Source organism: Phodopus roborovskii, unplaced genomic scaffold (assembly GCF_943737965.1).
Source record: "Phodopus roborovskii unplaced genomic scaffold, PHOROB, whole genome shotgun sequence".
NCBI lineage: Eukaryota > Metazoa > Chordata > Mammalia > Rodentia > Cricetidae > Phodopus > Phodopus roborovskii.
Genome location: NW_026125506.1, coordinates 6,929,948 through 6,949,948, shown reverse-complemented (window position 1 = coordinate 6,949,948; position 20,001 = coordinate 6,929,948). Strand labels below are relative to the sequence as shown.

The 20,001-nt window shown below is 53.1% G+C and overlaps 1 protein-coding gene across 2 annotated transcripts in view; it reads right to left on the bottom strand.

Annotated features, from left to right (window-relative positions):
* Positions 1 to 12,922: 12,922 nt before the first annotated feature.
* The window catches only part of Fbxo21 (F-box protein 21), a 33,370-nt gene continuing 26,291 nt past the window's right edge, over positions 12,923 to 20,001 (bottom strand). For both annotated transcript variants that reach the window (XM_051176517.1, XM_051176518.1), the window contains exon 12: positions 12,923 to 14,912. In XM_051176517.1, the coding sequence (XP_051032474.1) occupies positions 14,725 to 14,912 (188 nt within the window). In that variant the 3' untranslated portion in view covers positions 12,923 to 14,724. The remainder of the gene's footprint in view (positions 14,913 to 20,001) is intronic.

The window sequence follows — 20,001 nt, the reverse complement described above, 5'->3', positions numbered from 1 at the left end:
TGGAAGAGGCACACAGACGGAGCAGAGCAGGGAGTGAGGGTGGGGGGGGGAGGGGGGGAGGGGGGGCTCTCGGCAGGACTGAAGAGATCGCAATGTCCAAACTGAGCTTCTGAGTCCGTGTAATTGTCCCCACCTTTAGCCTCAAAGAGACAGATGGTTCCGGGAAACTGCGTGGGTGCTCTAGCGGCACCCACCCTCTTCATCTGGCAGAGATGATGTGAGCACCCAGCAGGGCTTTGTCCACACAAAGCCTGCTGCCGCTGGTCCAGGACTTTACCGATGGTCCTGTTGCGTCATCGGGCTTAGATAGAGTGAGGTCCGGAGCATGAAGTGGGGTGTGGCTGCCAGGGAAGCAGCTAAGGGACCCCCTCCTTCTGCAACACAGGGCGACTTCCCTCCCCAGAGCTGTCTTTAGTCACCAGGTAACTGCTTCTCCTTGGGGTACAAGTCCCCTGGAGGAGCTAAAAGCTAGAGGCAGACAACCTGTTTGTGTCCACACCCCTGTGGTTAGCAAGTCTGGTCCCTAGGAAACCAGAGGCAGCCACGCTGGGTCCTGCCTTTGGCTCTGCTGTGGGATCATGCTTGCTCAAGCTGGTGACTTCAACTCTTGGAGCCTCAGTTTTCCCATCTATAAGATGGCAAGAGCAACAGTGCTGTCTTTCTGGAGTGGCTTCCCGAGTCAAATATCAATGCATCTACTCCAAGTTCCAGAAATGACAATCTACCAATCAATGCTCAGGCTTTGCTGATAGTGGCCCTCTAGGAAGTCCGAAAGTGGTGTTTGCCAATTCACACAATGCAGACATCCTACACAGCCCATTTCAAGCCATCAGTAGTAACTCAGCAAGGAGCTTGCTGGGTCCCCTCTATTTAATAAGTTCTGCACAGGCCAGCTCAAGCCTGGCATAGTCCACCATGGGCTGCGAAGGCTCCGAATGCCCATATATGTTGTTCACGTATTGGCTGTGGAGAGCCAGGAACATGGGTGACCCTACAAATGCCCAGTGTGAAAACAGATGCAGGAAGCCATCACAGCTCACCAGATGCTTCAGGGCCCCAGAGAGACAGCAGGCACACCCCTGATTTATTGGTGTGGGACCCCAGGGAAGCTGAGTTATTAGAGCATGGGTTTGAAATCTGAGCAGCCATTGCTATGACACTGTGTTGTGGTTGTGGGGAGACTCCCCAGGTGTGTGCATGCCACAGGGGCACAGGGTAGTCTTCTTAACCTATAGCCTACCACTGACTCCAAGAAATTACAGGGGATCCAGGCCCCAGCCAGCTTGATGGCCAGACCACATCAAGCAGGAAACCATCTCAAGTCTCCTGACTTGACACCCAAGGACACAGGGTCAGGCCTGTGATGCCAGACCCAGGAGGCTGAGGCAGGAGGGTTGCTGGGACTCACAGCCAGCCCTGGGACACATTCTGAGACCCTGAGAAGGAGGGAGTCCAAGGCTGTGGCTCAGTTAGTACCACACGGTTCCGCCCAAGCCCAGCATCAACCAGGCACCGTGGAGTACTCCTGTAATCCCAGAACTTGGGAAGTGGAGGCAGGAGGGTCAAGAACCCGAGGTTATCCTTGGCTACACAGAATCCAAGGCCAGCCTGGGCTACGGGATACCCTTTCTCAAACAAGGGAGGGGGACCCCCATGGTGCACACCCCATGACTCATGAGTGTAGCCAAGCTCTTTAGTTCAGTAAAGAGGGGGACTCAGTTCACACCCTTCACCCAGCCTTTTAGGAAATCACACTCTGATTTGGGACCAGAGCTCAACAAGGGGACCTTAGGAGTTCCTGCCAACATCCCCGGGGACCTTGAAACACCCCCCCCCAGTCACGCTGTCGACCTGGGTGGGGCCCCTCCGGGTGCTGACCTCGGGCTTCTCACCCCATCATCATCCCCTTCCAGGTTGCAGGATCTTTTTCTTAACTCCTGGACAGACCTCCGAAGGACACAACTCTGTGGGCCAGGGGGCCTAAAAATAGGAGACTGGGTCTCCTAGGAGAGGCAGCTTGAGTGCTTCTCCATTATTTACACAATTATAAATAGTGACCAATCATTGGAGCTGGCAGGAACCTTGCCCCTGGATGGGCTTCAAATCTGCACTGGAGTTGAGAGGCAGAGAGAGGTGGCCAGGGCCCAGAATCCACTTCAATTCTCTATCCCTTCTATGGAGCACAGGGGTCAAGGGCAGGAGGCCTTGGAGAGCCAGTGCACACGGGTGGGAGGTGTGGCTTTCTTCACAGCCAGGCCTATGAGTCTATGAGGGGCTCTAAGGAGCCTCCTCCGTCACATGACAGCCCCGAGGAGCCACCCCATTCTCTGGAACTTGGGACTATGGGTTTGTGGGTGGAGGGGAGTTAGGGCTGCAGAGAGAAAGCCTTGGGGCTGTTCTCTGCTATCCCGATGGGTCCCATGTTACCACAGCGGGGGCCCTATACAGAGAAGAGTGAGATGGAGGCTTGCAGCTCAGAATAACAAGAGATGGGGCACTGGCCCAACCAGCCATGGCTGCCTTTGGAGATGGCAGAAGGGACCATGGGCCAAGGAATGCAGCCTTTAAAGTCTGATAAATGTAGGATGACAGAATCCCCTCCCCAGATTGCTAGACAAATACAACCTACGCCTTGCTGCTGGCCCACTGAGACCCAGCTCCCAGAACCAGAAGATAAACTGTACTCTTTTAAGCTACAAACAGCAGCACGAAACAAAAACCTAACAAACGGACGGAGTTTGAGCCTGTAAGACCCCGGGGCGTGGATATAGTTCTTCCCGGGGCCTGTGTGACCACTGCTGCCGTTATTTCTACATTTCTCTCATTCCCAAAGATACCTCACGTTTTCAGCCTTGGTACTGCAGTACCCCTCCCCTCCCGCCCCTTTACTCACAAACAAACGCTGGTACTTACACATTCCCGTGTAGTGGAATCCTGCGTGAGGTGTCTTTCCACACCTAGCTGATTCCATGTGACATGTTTCAGTGCTCATCCACATGGTGGCATGCTTTATTACTCCTTTCCTTTTCACGGCTGAATACTGTCCCACAACGAAGACAGCCATTTTGCTCATAGCTGCATCTATTCCACAATGAGGACAGCCATTTTTGTTCATGCCTTTCTTCGGATGATGGACCGACACTCAGTGGGCTCTGTCTTTCAGCTGTTGCGACTCGCTCTGCTGTGAACATTGGTGTACAAAGATCTGATTAAGCCACCATGACGGGTGGGGGTTGCCAGGCATTTTCTTTTAGGCCACCAGCCAGTTCCCAAATCACGACACGGAGACTTCTTACGAGTTATGAATGCTCCATCTAGCTTAGGCTAGCCTCTGGCTCCTTTAACATAGCCAGTTTCTCTTTATCTACATTTTGCCTTGGGGCTTTTTTTAACCATCTTCCTTCTGTATATCTTACGTTCGCTGCCTCCGCTCAGCTCATTAGAACAATCAGGTGCCTTAGGCAGGCAAGGTGAGACAGGTACAACACATCTTTACATAATTAAACACACATCCTTACATCGTTAAACAAATGCAGCATAAACAAATGTAACACACCTTTACATAGTTAAATATTCCACAATAGGGGGGCATGGCATTCTTCCTTTTCTGTGTATTACTTCCAAAGCCAGAGTCATGTGTGTGGTCACAGCGGAGGGTGTGGGTGGAGCTACTAGATAAGGAGGGTCCCCATGAGCCAGTGGCTTTCCCTAAGTCATGTCAGCATGGTCAAAGGGGAAGACACCCCTCACCATCCCATGTTGGAGATGTGGAAACTGAGGCTCAATGGGGCTCAGATCTCCAGCTCCCATTCACCCAGAGAGCAGGTGACAGAGCTCCCCTGGGCCCCAGTCACCAGCCCATGATGGCTGACACTTCTCACAGTGTCTCGGGCCACAGGGGTGATCCAGCTGGCAGATAGGAAAATGGAAGGCACTTCTTCAGACTCTTTGAGCCATTTGGTCATTTTGTGAGGACTCAGAATGTCACAGGTCATGTTACCCAGAATGCAAATGGTCACTCCTCCCCTCCATAGGGCATGGCAACCTGGGGAAAAGAGTCTCATGCTGAAAACAGCCTGGAATGTCTGGTTCTCCTGCCTCTGGAGAGCTAGAATTACAGGCCTGTGTCCCAGAGCCCAGCTTCTACACTGGAGATGGAGCCCAGGATGCTAGGCCCGCTCTCTCCCTGTGGAGCCACACCCCTGCCCAGGTCCCCATTGGTCTAATGTAGCCAGGGACAAATCCTGGACTTCTGGGGCAGAGATGGACACCTGATGTACTTACCTAAGGTCCACACCCTCATGGACCCTGTCGTGTACTGTGAGCAAGGGTGCTGGCCGCTTGGGCCCAAGTGCAACCTCCTCACCAGAACAGACCACACGTGGGGAGCAGGGAGGGAGGCCAGGGGTGGAGACTGTGGAAAAGCAGGAACGTTTCTGGGGTGACTGCCCGGACTGTGTGGCCTTCAGCCAGGGTCTCACCTCCATCATGGCATCGGGATTCTGGGCCGGGAGACCTAGACTGTATCTAGGAGCCCAGAACTGTCCTACAGGATGAACCCGCCAGCTGGATGGGCTGAGCCTGCCATCTCCTTCCCAGCCCGGGGCAGTGGAGGTGAGGGAGCCCTGCAGGTCCTCCTCCTTCCCCCCTCCTCCCCTGTGAACACCTGCACCCATGGGACGCAGAGAGGCAGGGTGGTAAACACAGGGTGGGGTGCAGCATTATACAGGGTGAAATTTGAGGCTGAGCGAGGAGAGCCTTCATCAGGGGACCCGCCCAGGCAGGTGCCTCAACGCCAAGAGCCTGGCCACACTGACTCAGCACAACCCTGGGCCGCTGCTGGCTGCTGACTAGGCAGGGGCAGGAGAGGCAAACTGCCTTCCAGCTGTCCACTCTTGCTGGTGCCCAAACCCTCCGGGGCTGCAACAGCACTAGGGAGAGAATTCTTCTCCTCCTTCAGCCGATGGGAGGTGTGGGGTGTGGGCCATTTCTACTGGGGGGGGGCAGCGTGAGCCAAGCTGGGAACTCCCAGCTGTGTATGGAGGTGGGTGAGGCTCACAGAACGGATAAAGGGGTCTGGAGAGTGTGTGTGGGTGCTCCGCCCTCCCACTTCCAGGCAAGCTTAAAGGACTGTCATGGTTAGGCAGCCATAGAAAGACACGGAGGATCAAAGTGATCCCCGGCAAGTGCAGGATTGGACCTAGACTCAGACCCTGGTATGATGGGCACAGTGGGCTGTGACCTAAGGCTTCCCGGGCCAGGCCGCTTAGGGCAGACTACCCTGCCTGCTAGACACACATGGTGTGCCTGCATTTTATGTCCACCAGGGTCTCAGTGCCTCTGCTCTACATCCAGGACCCCAGTAGGCCAAGGGGTCCAAGCCCCGTGACAAACTGTCTCACTTTGAACCCTCAGGTCTCACCTGGGGATCGTACTGAGGTCACACAGGCAGGCAAGGCTTGAGGATGGGCTGGTGTGACTTTGGTCACCACTGGCTGGGGGGTGCCGAGGGGCCGTTGTGTGAGACAACACAGGGTAAGTACCAGGAGGGCTACCTGGCCATTGTCCCCCCAGGAGCAGCCACAGGGGGGGGAGGGGGGATGAAGAAGGCAGGCACACAGGGCATGGATGCAACCACCAGATGTCATAGGGGTTGAGGGTTGACCTGGGATTTCTGGGCACAGAGAAGGGTGTGGCAGGTGAGAACTCAGACCCCTGGGGCCCCACAGCGGGCGCATGCGCTGAAGGCATTAGTCATCCTGAGGGGCCTCCATCCAAGAGGTGGGCAGTGATGGCGGGCACAGGGAGATGGCCCTGTAGTTCAGCAAAGCCCCTCCACCCCCCACAGGTACATGGTAAATGGAGAGCCCCTCCCGCACCCACTTTGCTGACAGTGTTTCCCACACACCAAAGGGCATAGAGCAGCGCCATTGCTTTGTGCCAGCATAAACCCACAGTCTTCTCCATATGCATACAAACTCACAAGCAGCTACAGGGTGAGGCCTCCTTCTGGGGACTTGTGGGCGGTCCCCATCTGCTAAGGAATGAGAGCCCTCACCAAAATGAGCTGGCCCCCAAGCATGTTCAGATGCAGGGGTTCACTAACCTCTGTTCCCAGGAGTGCTTAAAAGTTTGGCTCAGCTGTGCGTATACCCCTATTAAATGAGACATGCCGGGAGACAGGAGGGTGGCTTTAGTATATAGTTCAAGTCTCCCAGGTGATTCCAGCATGACCAGCTTGATACCTCAGCCACCAAGCTGAGCTTGAGCCCATGACCCATATGAAGAAAAGAACTGAATCTTATGAATTGTTCTCTGACCTCCACATCCTCGGGGACAGTGCGCGCGCTCTCTCTCCCTCCCTCTCTCTCTCTCTCCCCCTCCCTCTCTCTCCCCCTCCCTCTCTCTCTCTCTCTCTCTCTCTCTCCCTCCCTCTCTCTCTGTCTCTCTCCCTCTCTCTCCCTCTCTCTCTCTCTCTCCCTCTCTCCCCCTCCCTCTCTCTCCCTCTCTCTCTCCCTCTCTCTCTCTCTCTCTCTCTCTCTCTCTCTCCCCCCTCCCTCTCTTGCCCTCTGACTGCTCCCAGATGATGCCACACACAGGCAGGCAGCCCCCACCACTATTCTCAGCCTGCAGAGCACACCTGTTTGCAGATCTACTGACTTCTGCAGGCTTTTTATGCATAACTGGAGCCGGGAGTGCACGGGGCTGCTGGGGAAGTTCAAGGTGTTTGAAGGAGGCAGCTGTGGGGGGGGGCACATCCTCCTCCCAGCTTCAGGGTGGGGCTGGAGTGTCACCCTTCGACAGACAAGACCCATGGCACACCAATGGGTGCCTGGAGCTGCTAGCTGAGTTCCCACAGACCTGCAGGCTGGGGCAGCTTCCTGGAGTCACCTAGGGATGCTCTTTGCTTCCGTTGACTCCACATCTGCATCCTGAAGTCAGGCGGGCAGGGGCAGGTGTCACAGCTCTGGGCCGCGGGGCCAAGAAGACTGGGTAACACTTGAGGGGCAGAGAGCTCCAGGGGCTGGGGGTAAAAGCATGGATTGCTGTCTGAGGTACCCTGAGCCCAGGGAGGAGAGTTTGCTACCTTCTCTTACAGAAGAACTTGGCAGAGAGGGGAGGGGGTGTCCCCACTGTGGCCCATGCTGGCTTCAAGCTTGCTACGTAGCTGAGGATATTTTGAATTGCCTACCGGCCAGGCCCTGCCTCCTGCATCCTGGGGTAACAGGTATGTGCCACCCCTGATCGTTTTAGTTACATTACCGTGTGTATGTGTGGGTGTGCATGCTACAGGGTGTGGTCAGAGCACTCCCGTGGGCTGGAGTGCCATGTGTTCTCGCCCACTGAGGGAGGTAGGCAGCCATTTTTAAGTATAGGGCTAGGAAGCTGAGAGCCCAGAATGCACTGTCAGGTATTTGTACTTGCAAAGTTTCAAGAGAACCCTCCCAAGTTTGTAAATGGACCGTTGCAGGTTGCAATGAGCCCCTCCGTCTCACCATATCCAAAGCGCTCACAGACCGGGCGTGTCTGTCAGTGAACTCAAAGCACTTGGAAGAGTTTAGTTAGATCCCTCACAGTGCTTGCAAAATCCAGCTGCATTAGAGAAAACCACTCGTGGCCACGGATTCAACAGGACCACAGCTGAGTTTGTAGTTCAGCGTGCAGAAAATTACACACAGGGTCTCACTACATAGCAGAAGCTGGCCTTGAACTTGTAGAAATCCTCCTGTCTCAGTCCGCCTTCCCCCAGGACTTAGAGATAACAGACATGTCTCCCATACCTCGTATAGAGTATCTTCGTTTTGTTTTATTTTTCGAGACAGGGTTTCTGTGTAGCTGGCCTCAGACTGAGAGACCCACCTGCCTCTGCCTCCTGAGTGCTGGGATTAAAGGCGTGAGCCACTACCACCTGACTAGGTGTAGAATACCTTTATTTAATTTCTTATGCTGGTGGTTGAACTTGGGTCTGACTTGGGCTGGGCGTGACATGACTTTACCACCAGGATGTGCCCAGCCCAGAATATTACATTTTAAATTTTGGTATTTTTTTTTTTTTTTAAATTTAGTATCTCTATGTGGTCAGGCTGGCCTGAACTTGCAATTTTTTGTTTGTTTATTTGAAACAAAGATGGCTTCGAATTCACAGAGATCTGCTTGCCTATGCCTCCTAAGTGCTGGGATTAAAGGCGTGAGCTACCACGGCCTAACCGAACTTGCAATAATCTTCCTGCCTCAGTCTCCCAAGTACTGGAGTGGCAAGCATGAACCACCAGGCCCCACCTGCTACAGGCAGCACCAGCCTATAGCTCTGGCCCAGCTCAGTGTCCACCCCAAGGCCTCCTGGCCCTCCCTGGGGCCATCGTCCTCCAGGACTGTGATGCCATGGCAACAATGAAGGGTTTCCATGGCCTGGTTTCAGGGTGGGAAGAGAGCCGCTGTCTCTTCACGTCACTCATTCCGTTGAGTAGAGGACATGTTCACAGCTCTAAAACAGAACTTCTGAGTTTACATCTGACTAGGCTTCCTTAGACCCTGGTGGGTCCCTGATTCAAACCCAAGTGGCAACACTGGCCTCAGGGACAAGCACTGTGCCTGGGCCTTGGAGATGTGGCAGTATTTCCCTTTAAAATGGCAGCAGTGTCATCCTTGAGGCCTCAGAGGAGAAGAGGGACACTGTCCATGAGAAGGTGGGCAGGCGCCTGTATCCACGCCTTTTATCTGTGCTGTGTGACCACAGGAGAAACGGTCACGCTTACACCTAGCCTTGCCCTCTCCAGAGTCCCTGGGAAACTGTGGAAACTTACCTCGCCCCCACACCCTCATCCCCACAGAGGAACTTGGTTCCCCAGAGGGAACAGCAGGGCCCTGGCCATGCGACCAGCTGGCAGGGTGCCTGCTTCATCTTATGCACTGGCTGGCTCCTGGCTGCGTTCCCAGCTCAGTGGCCCTCCTCCTGGCAGGTCACTTGGCTCTGGGGCTTAACGATGTCTATGGGGGTGCGGGGGTGTGTGTTGATGCTGTTAGCCTTGGTTTGCCAGGAGGCCACACTGGAGTGACTCATGCCCGGATGGGGCCGGTGGGAGTCTCTCACTGTGACAGTGAACTGCGCGGTGGTTGCCCATGTGTCCTCACCCGGGAACCATGTGTTTATCTCTATTACCCATGTGCAGCACTGCCCTAGCTTATGTGGCTCAGTCTAGGACTGCCATACTCTACCCCACAAACCTACCATGCTCACCTGGGAACCAGGGAACCAGGCTTTCTGCTTGGCAGAGTTTGCCCACCCCAGCTCCCAGCAGAGGCGATGCCTGGAAAATGGCTCTTACCTGGTGCATCTTAGTGAGTCCTGACAGTTCTCTGAGGAAAGCCTGCAACTAAGCTGTCCCAGCTGGAGAAAGCAAGGACTCAACAGGCCAGCCGCTGAGCATCTTGGGTTGGCACTTTCTGATTCCTGGAAAGGTAAAACAGTATTGCGCATACACAGCTGTGCCTTGGCCTGTCTACCTTTCTTTGCATTTCACTAACAACCACATTGGTCCTGTGGTTGTCACCAGGCCACAGAAAACCACAGGCAACTTGGGGCCGGAGATTTTAGGCAAGAATCATTTCTGTCACAGCGATAACGGGTCTGCCAGAATGTGGAAATTTCACAGGACCTCATGGCAAGCTGGTCCCAATGGCCAAGGCGGGAGGGAGTAAGTGTCCACCAAGGGCCAAATAGGACAGTGTCCCTGTCATCGATGCACTCCTTCCCAGCTGCGATCTCAACAGGGTATTGAGTGAAAGAGACCCAGACACAGAAGGCCTCATGGCCAACATCCCACGGACACAAGTGCCCACAGGAGACCGATCCACGGGAACAGAGTAGCAGTCAGGACTGAGGAGGGAGAAGGGGGTGTCACCTTGAAGTGGTGGCACAGTGTCATGTACCGCTCTGTGCTGTCTTGTGTGTTTTGCTTTGCTGCATTTAGGATAGCTAAGATGGGAGACCAGCTTGATGTTCATCCACAGAGGAACAGATGAAGGAAGCATGGTATATACCAGAGAACTCCATGTACCATTTATGTAGGTTACTTGGTGACCAATTAGAGATGTCAGAGTGTCACTCGAGTGACAGCATGTTCACAATTAAAGGATTGAGAACGGGCCTGGCCTCTGAGCTAGCAGCAGGCTGACAGGACACTCCCTTCTGATGTAACCAGGCTTGAGAAAGGGCCTCTAGGTGGACCTGGTACCAGGGACGGGGGCCAAGAGCAATGCTGGGTTATGTAAGGTCTCCACTGCCCCGAAGACTGGTGGCTTCTCTGTCCTTCGTTTGGCTGAAGTGCTTCTGGCCCTGTTTCACCCAATGGGGACTTGGGAGCTTGAGCCCTGGCCAGTAATTTGTAGGCTGCTGGTCCCCATGGCTGGTGGAGAACTGTATGGGGACACAGGGACCAGGAAGGACTTGGGGTGTGGACACATGAGGACCATGGTGCCCACTGGTTTTAAATCCCTCTAGGGAGATTCTCCCAGGCTCCTCTGGAGTTACAGTGCCCTGACTCAGGATTTTTTTTTTTTTTTTTTTTTAATAAATATAGGGACTGGAGAGACAGCTCAGTGGTTGAGAGCACTGGCTGCTTTTCCAGAGGATTCAGGTTCAATTCCAGGCACCCACATGGCAGTTCACAACGGGATCTGACACACTCATATTGACATATATGCATGCAAACACCAATGCACTTATTTTTTTTTTAAGTAAATGTTTATGTGCTGGTATATACCTGTGTGGAGGCCAGAGGACCACCTTGGGCTGCCCACCTCCTTTGAAACAGGCCTAGAACTCACCAGATCAGCTAGAGTAGCTGGCCTTTGCCTCCAGGATCCTGCAGCCTCTGCCTCCCAAGAACCGACATTACAGATGCTACCACAACTAGCTGTCCGTGTAGGAGCTGAGGAGGACGCTCCTCAGGCCTCAGTCCTTCGTGGCAAACACTTTACCAGCTGTGCTATCTGCCCAGCCAGGACTAAGGTCCTGGCTAGTGATGGATGCCCAGTAGAGGCCACTCCAGGAGACCCTTCATAACACCCCATAGCATCTACTCTGGATCCCACAGCTTGTTGTGTCCCACAAGCCTGGGGGGCTGCTGACACTTTCCCAGAGGGCCATCTTTAATGCTAGCTTCCCTGCTGTAGGACAAGCAGGGGTGACCTGCGACAGCTACCAGGCTGCGGTATGAGTGGCAGACCATTCATGGGAACTCCTAGATGTGTCCCTCTACCCTTGTCCCCTTCAGACCACATAGGGAGAAGCCCCAGGGGACCCTTGGCAGCCACTTCTGTAAGCCTGGGCCTCCGGATACCAGCACCCCCCACAGCAATCCCAGAGCAGTTAAGTTCTATAGTGTTTTGGCGTCTATTTATTACAGAAGCAGTGTTAACCTGATACAATCATCACTACTCGGCTGCCACACATCGATGCTGTAATTGCACAGAATATTAATCCATGGAAGGGAACGTTCTTGACTTCCAGGATTCCAGATGCTCAAAACAGGCCAGGGAAGCAGGCAGTGAGGTAGTTGTGTTCCACAGCATGGCTGTGAAGGGCTGGGCTCAGGGATAGTTTTCCCATCCACCCACCTACATAAACAGCCTAGGTTTTACACAGCAGGACCCTATCATAGCAAGCTCAGATTGCAGTAGTGGCCTGCCTCCAAGTAGCCTTCGAGGAGAGCGACCTTCACTCCTTTCAAATCAAAAGACAAGAGAAGCCACCCAGTGCAGCCAGGGCATTTGTTGACTGGGCTTGCCAGCCATGTGGCCAGGGGACTGTTTCATTCATTAGCCATCAAAGTCCTCCAATCAAGAGCTCAGTGGCCAACTCTGGATTCTGCCTCCATACATATTCCTTCCTTCTATCCAAACAAAGCCAGATAAACAAAGATAGTGTGGGCTACATCTGGATGACAATAGCCACAGGTGCTTTTAAATGAGGTCTTTGGTCATCCAATTCTCTCCACTTCCAGTTGGGATTAAAGCAAACAGATGGCCTCCAGAGGAAAGGGATCTGCTGCTGGCTGGGCTCCATGTACTGCAGAAGGTTAGGGAGACAGAAACACTGAACAAGATCAGAAGCAGCTGGTGTGACACATGTAACTGAGTCCATGAAGGTGTGCTAAGCTTGTAAAGAAGGCCATGGCAAATTGGGGTGACAGATGGACTAGCCTTGGACACATCAAGTGTCTTGAGGTCACTTCTGGGTATGCCTGCAGACACTGGACCTGGGATGGTATAGATGTCTCACCGAGGAAGACATGTCCCCATCTGGCCTCTCCATCTAGTGCTCCAAGTGTAGAGGGGCCCCTACTCTGAACACCCCCCCTCACAGTAGGCCATCCGCGAGTGCTGTGGCATGCCGCTACCAAGTCTACAACGACAATAAATACCACTGCCTTGGCTTTCACTCCTTGCACTTGCCAACCTCGGTTCACAGACAAAAGGAGCCCTCCTCTGACTACCAGACACCTTGAGCCTTTCCCAGCCAGAAAGTCCACTCACTAAGATGTGTGTCAGACAGTAAAAGAAAAGCTAGGGCCAGCTATTCCCCCCCCCCCACTTTGTTCAAGAGAGAGACCCTGCTTTCTCTTCTCTTGCTACTGAATGAAAGTGGGCAGGCCACTGGTGTGGTTTCTCTTGGTAAGCTCATTTATTAATTGTACAAAAGAAACCAAAAAAAAAAAAAAAAAAAAAACCAAAAACCCAAAACCAAACCAACCAAACAACCAAACAACCTCCCCCACCCAAAAAAAAGCCAAAAACAAAAAAACCCCTTGGCATTCATTTGAAGAGAAGTTGCTATAACCAAATATTTAGTATCTTAACATTGTGAAAGTTCTGCTTTTTATAACAGGGCTTTTGAAAATGGAGAAACTTTTGGAAAAAATTTTAAAAAGAAACTTATGATTTATTAGAGTACAGGATCCAAAACACATTTTTAGAAAAATATAAAGTGCCCAAATACCAACTTACAAGGGTGACACAGGCTCCCTCAGCCAAACGAAGCCTTGTGAGGAAACGCGTTTAGAAACAGTCTAGGTACATATTTACAGTCAGGTCAGGGAGGGAAACCATCTTTCCCAGCTTTGATGTTTCTCTACAAAAAAGGAAATCAAAGCAGAAAACCAACAATGGGAACTCCCAGCATGCTCCGTGGCTGCTTAGTAATGGTTGAATCTGTGTGGGTTGATTTTCACCTTGAAATTAGTAGTAAAATCCTCCAACCTCAGGCAGATGCTCTGAGTAGTCCAACTTCCAAATGCGAGGTCAAACCCGCCTGAGTTCTTACTGGTGATACAGGGACGCTGGACAAGAGCCGTATCGGCTGTAAGAGCCCCAGGCTTCCTATCCTTCTACAGACTGCCTGATGGGTGGTCTCCCCTGTCCTCCTGGGGCTGCTGCAGGGCAGTCAAGACAGTCATCTAGAGCGCTGTGAGAATACACATGCAGAAGGCAGGCAGGCAGGCGAGGCAGGCAGGCGGCCCCCTAAAGCCCCATTTACTAGAGCAACGGCATTTTAATTCAGGGAGCAAGTGCTATCGGCCCAGTGGGTAATTACCTACAGGACAGCTTGCTTGAGAACCAGGTAGTCCCCTGCTAGGATCTGCTAAAAGGCCGGTCCTTTCACACTCACCGAAAGCATCAGGCAGAAGCCAGGGTGACCCAAGGCTAGACCTCATCCTGGAGACAGTGTCCTGGAGCCTTCAGACTGGACGCCTCTTTCCATAAGCCCTACACTCTCAAAATGAGGGTCTTGATGTGACCCTAAGGGGTGAAAGGGGGGTTAGGCTTCTAGTTCATTTTCCTGATCGGAACACAATCCATTCTCTTGGTCTTTGGGGACCAGGAGCTACAAGTTTTCAGAGCCCTTTGCATCCGGTCTGCAGGCCTCACTAGGGACGGACCTGTGACGGACTCACGATCCACTCAGGACCCTGGGGCAGATTCCTAAATGAAAAGAGTAGTCATCACATTTCAGGAGCAGCTGATGAATGTGGAGGCCATCACTGGGAAAGGCCATTGCTGTGCATCTGCTCGGGGAACCTACGGAGTAAGACGAAAGCTCACGATGGGCAGAAATGTGCACAGACCCCACTGGGAGGAAAGGGAGACGCTGCTGTTCCTTCTCCCAATTTAAAGTGAAGGGGGGGAAAAAGGAACACTTACATGTGTGTTTCATGTATTAGCACAACAATTAATTCTAATCATTCTGAGTCCCATCTGCATGCCTTCATCTGAATACAACCAAACTCAAGGCAAAGGGGCAGGCGGTCCTGACTCAGGGTGCCCAGGTTCCAGAGAGAGCAGGAAATGTGGACCGGCTGTCCAGCCGGAGAGACGCTGACACAAGGTGAATGGAGACAGGGATGGGAAGGGATCAAAGGACAGAGTGTGGACAGTGAAACCTCATGAAGACAGAATGTCACACACTGTCACCACGGGACAAGCAGACAAGCCATGCCACTGGACACGGTGCCTTTCAACTGATTCACTAGTGTAGCGGAGAGCAGCGCTGTCTCTGTGGCCGGAGGAGCACACACCATCTAGAGAGGGGCAGCCAAGGCTGCTGGTGAAGTGGCTGTCCTGTGCTAACTCCAGGGGACCAGCACGCGTCCTTCAGGAATCCTGTTCCCCTAGAAGGCAGTAGCAGCAGCAGCAGCAGCAGCAAAGGTGTGATGTCCCTGGAGTCTACTCGGCCGCATCATCCTTTGCACTGTAAATGTTCTGCACCGTCTCGTACACAAACTCCAGGTCCTCAGGGTACCGGATCTGCAGCTCTGCATTTGGGATGTAGTGCGTGCCCGTGAACTCTGAGAAGTAGCGCCCCACGTCTGGGTGAGAGATCTCCTGAGGCTCCACGTTGTACTCCAGGTTCTCTGTTGGCAAAGAGCACGGCACTGGTATTAGCATCCCTCCTGCTGCAGCTCTGCGAGGAAACCCTCCTGCGCTTTTGAAACTGAGCAGAAGCTACCTCCAGAGATGTTTCTGTATTACAGAGATTCAAGAGGAAAAGGCAGAGGTGTCCGCTGTTGGGAGGGAGGGATGGTGGCACAGGTCCCCCCCCCCTTCTTCCTGTCCTCTGAGTGGGACATTTGGCTCCAAGAACCCCAGGGGCACCTCAGGGCACTCACTGTGCCCTCGTCTGGCTTAGCAAGCAGAGCAGCTGGGGTACAGGTCAGATGACACTCACCTATACATTCTGCCAGCAGCCAAGTGTCAGAAACCACCCTACCGTTTGGTTGTAAGTCTCAAACGTGTCACACACGCCTGTCCACAGAGAGGAGCCCCTGCACACACCCTTCTCCACTGGAGCCCTTCATCTAGGGCTCGTACTTCCTGGGTGAGCTAGCAATGCAGGCGCACTCACACCCTGCTCAGCCCCTAGAAGTCCTGGCTGCCTTCTCCCCGATCTTGACTTTGCCACAGGAGAAAGGGACAGAACAAAGATACCTTCAGTGGAGGAACAGATCCTCCAGGTGTCTCACTGAAAAGACCAAGGCTCTCCCTTCTTCATGATCCAGGCACAGAAGACAGTGGCTCAGAAAGCCCTATGCTGTGAAAGTTCCCAAGAGAAGAGCTGCCCACGCAGAGTACCCACAACTTGTTCCCAGGCCAGGGTACAGACACTGGCCACTGGGTAAGGCGTGCCACAAGCAGCACACAGGACATCCCAGGACACCTAGAGGCTCTCTTAGAGTGGACTGTCCCTGGAGTGAGTTCATCTCTGTGAGAGGTGGACGGACATTGTGGCTAACTACTGTGTGTTTCCCTTTAAGGGTCTGGGAAACTGTGGATGTACTAGTTTGGCGCTGCATCCTGCATCTTCAGAACAGGTTAGGAACATGTCCCCATGAGAAGGAAAAATGTTGGGAAGTCACCAGCATACTGAGACACGCAGGTAGATGTAGGGCCTGACTGTAGACCAGGAGGGAGGGCACTGGGTCAGGGAAAGTATTCCCCGAGAAAATACCAGGAGACCTGGCAATTCTAGACTGGGGCTTCCTTTGGGCCAGCCCCAGGCGGCCTCACAGCATTGCCTTGTCCTGGCCCCACCCACCCCACAGGGAGATCCCTGATAGGGAGGCGCCTGTGTGAGGGCTTTGGGCAGGTCAGACCCAGAAAGTATAGAGCTGAGGGGAATGTGTATGCGCACAGAGAGGGTCGGCTGCCTACATACCAGCAAGCGTCGGCTGCCTACATACCAGCAAGCGTGGCCTGCCCACCCCGCCTGCTCACAATTCAGTCTTTTCACTTTTGAAAGGCCATAACTGGGACAGATTGACAAATATAAAAGTAAAATAAAACATCCCCATTGACTGTCTCACAATACCACTGCTTGAGCTGCCCAGCAACCAGAACCTGCCTTTGTAGCCCTAGCCATGTTTTCCTGGGGCCCAGACCATAGCAGGCCAGCTGCCAAGACCTCATGCCCACAGAAAACACCAAGGACAACGGTCTTGAACCTCCAAGAAAGGAAGACCCATGCTCGCAAGGCACATGTCACCTTGCAGTCAGGACGGGGAAGTAAAGCCAATCCAATTCCAGTGGGCATCTGCCCCCCTGCTTTGAGGGTCCTCTGTTTAGTGTAGTGGGGTTCCACGGGAACTCTAACCCCCAGAAGGATGTGTGGCCAAGTCTGAGGACATTTCTGGTAGTCAGAGTTTGAGCCGCAATGGTGGTAGTAGGGAGTTCAGGGGTACATACCGCTGAGTACCCACAGGGTACAGGCCTTGCCACAGGCAATTAGCTTGTCCATGGCCCTTCTGGTCCACAAGAACTCCTGTACCTGTGCAGCCTTGTCCACAGCTACACTCTCTCTGGGTGCTCAACAGTGGCTCATGCAGGGAGTTCTTGGCCTCTGCATGCCTGGAGGAAGGGTACAGTTTTGTGGGGAAAACAGCCGGGTAGCTACTGCAGGCTTCTGAATATGGCTTCTAACAAGGGGTTGCTTTGGGAAACCCAGGCAAGAACAGTGGGAGCTAACAGTATAAGTTCTGGGCTACCTGGGGCCATCTCCAGCTTGACTTGTACCCTGGCCTGCTGGCCCTCAGGCCTGCTGTGGATCAAGAGAGGGTATAAAGGGGCCTGTTCGGTGGTCCTGAGGACTGAAGTCAGGGTCCTGTGCATGCCAGGTGAGCATACCGCACTCAAGCTGCACCCCCAGCCAGATTCTATGTCTCCTTTGAGACATAGCTGCTCAGGTAGGCTTCAAATTAATGCTCTTCCTGCCTACCAACTGCAGGGACAACAGCTATGCACCATCAGGCACAGAGACTAAGCAACTTCTTGCAGGAGAGAAGACAGTGAAGAAGCAGGAGCCTGTGCCTCTGGAGGGGACATGCCACCTGATACCCTTGAAAATAATGTACTCTAAGAATCACACATACCTGCAGTTCTCAGAGAGAAACAGCTTTGCTCATTTAATCTAAAATCTGTAGCATCTTCAACCCCATGGAAATATACTTGGAAACCCCACCTTGAGTCCTCTGTGGCACATGGCCCAGTGCCTCCCTCTTTGGGGGACAGCAAGGAAGTGTGTCCTTTTACCTTTGGTATGTTCTGCACGCCCTGAAGTTGGGTATTCATTTCTGCTGCTATCTGTATCAAATGCACACTAAGCATTTATTGGCATCAGGCTTACCTGCTACTCAGCATTCTAGTGATGCACACTGCTCCACTGTGTGTCAACGGGGACTAAGTGTGGATGTGTCTCTAGTCAAGGGGCTGTGGGGTGGAGCCACCAGGTACAAGAGTGAACCCTGAGGGTTTTACCACTTAAAAGACAATGCCAGGCCAATGAAATACTCGGTGGGTAAATGCACTTGGCACCAACCCAAAGGCCCCCATTTGGTACCTGGGACCCACGTGGTGCAGAGAACTGACTCCCACAAGCTGTCTTCTCGTGTCTCCATGCACACTGTCCATTTTACCAAATAGAGTCTAAACAAGAGAAGGCAAAATGGCCCCTGATATGACCAACGATCACTTTACACTGCGGGGACCCTCACCCAGTACCACATGAGCCAGCAGGAGCGGACTGTGGGAGGGGCAGTGTAGGAGTGTGACACAAGCTACAGACGGGCCCGCTGGAGCGCCCATGTCCAGAGCCACCAAGAGCCATCTGATAACAGAAAACACACGCAGCCTTCTGAGAGGAGCGTTCCCCGCTGGCACACTGCCCCTGAGCAGCGGCCTCAAAGTAAGGGACAGGAGCCAACCAAGTTCTGCAGCGTGCTCCCCCTAGTGGGAGCTGGGAGCCACACACAAGACTCAGGAATTCTGCCGCTGCCAAGATGCCACACAAGCAAGTGCTTTAGCGGCCGGCCACTCTTCAGTGCCCTGTGGAGGGCTGACGGCTACAGTGGCATTACTAATGGCCTCCACCCAAGGAACCAGAATCACTGACAATTACATCTAAAGAAGTAAAACAAGTAATACAAAAGGAAACCCAGAAATGAAGGGAAACCTGAGGCAGTAGTTTTAAAATGAAGCTTGTTGGTCACTGAGACAGACCAGCGGGTAGGAGCATCTGCTCCAGGGGACCCAATGGGTTCCAGCACCCACATGGGGTGGCTCACCACCCGTCACTCCAGGTCCAGAGGGCCCAATGCCTCTGTCCTCTGCAGGCATTGCCCTCACACTGTACCCCTCCACACACACATAACTTAAAATGTAGCATTTCAGACCTTCCAGATGATGGCTCTGTGGTAAAAGCTTGTGCTGTGCAAACCTGAGGACCCAAGATCAATCCCCAGAACACGCACAAAGGTGGGAGAGAACCAACTCCATAATGTTGTCTCTGACCTCCAACTTGTGCCCTGGAACATGTGTACCCCCTGCTCATGGCACCCACATACAGTAACAATATTTCTTTCCAAAAAAAAATTTACAAATCTAGCTCATCAAGGCGTATGTCCCATGGCTAACTATGGGCTGTGAGCTTCCAACTGTCCCCAGTGACCATAGTACACTGGAACAGGAATCAAGACTGTGGTAGGGAGGGAGCCGCGGGAGGAAGATGGAGGCTGGAGAGTAAAGGGAGGAAGGGCAGCAGGGAAAAGCACTGAACAGGGAGCAGGGGCAGCAGACACTGCCCAAGCTGCAATGCTCCTGTGTCAGCCGGGGAACCAGTGCTAGGACAAAGTGCAGTGTCTCAGTTCTCTGCGGAGCAACATTCACAGGACCCAGTACAACCACACTGACTCCCTGCTAACTGCAGAAGCTGAGCTACCTCTGGTTGAACTCTGCATCACCAGGGTGGGACAGGACCCTGGTTTCTCTGGGTGGGGTAACATGGGAAACACAGTGCTCTACAAACAGTGTGGTGCAGCAGTGACAGCCAAATAGTCAGGCTTCAGATGTCACTGTTTGTCCAAAGACAGAGTAGGTAAAGAGACAGTGAGCTGAGCCCCTCAGACAGCCAAGGCAACCAAGGCCTGGAAGCTTCACAAAATCCCAAGTCCGAAGCAGGAGAATAGGGTAGACAGTGTGAAGTCATTCTCAAGTGACAGGCTTTGCAAAGTGGGTGAACCACAGCAGAACTAGCTGGTTAAGCTATAAAGGGCCAATCCTGTGGTGACAACTGGGCAATGTGACTGCTGATCAAACACGAGCTATTAGCCATGTGATTTGCTATGCAGCCACAGCCCTGGTGCACCACGAGGCAGGACCCTGCAATGCTCTTTCAAACACTAGCAAAAAAGCCTTCATCTCTATTCACTGATGAAACAGACCTAGATAAGCACCCACTGCTGGTAAACGGGACACTATGTGGGGTGCGTCTGCAGGAGCAGGCAGGGTAGAGCAGCAGTCCCAGAAGAGCGTGTGAGACACACAGAGAGCCCAGGACACAAATAAACAGTTCACAAGGTCACAGGAGCTGGCCCAGAGAGGCGTGTGGATACTGTGTGTGGCTGGGAAGGAGCCCCCGACAGCCTTGCATCCCACAGCATCACAGAGCAGCAC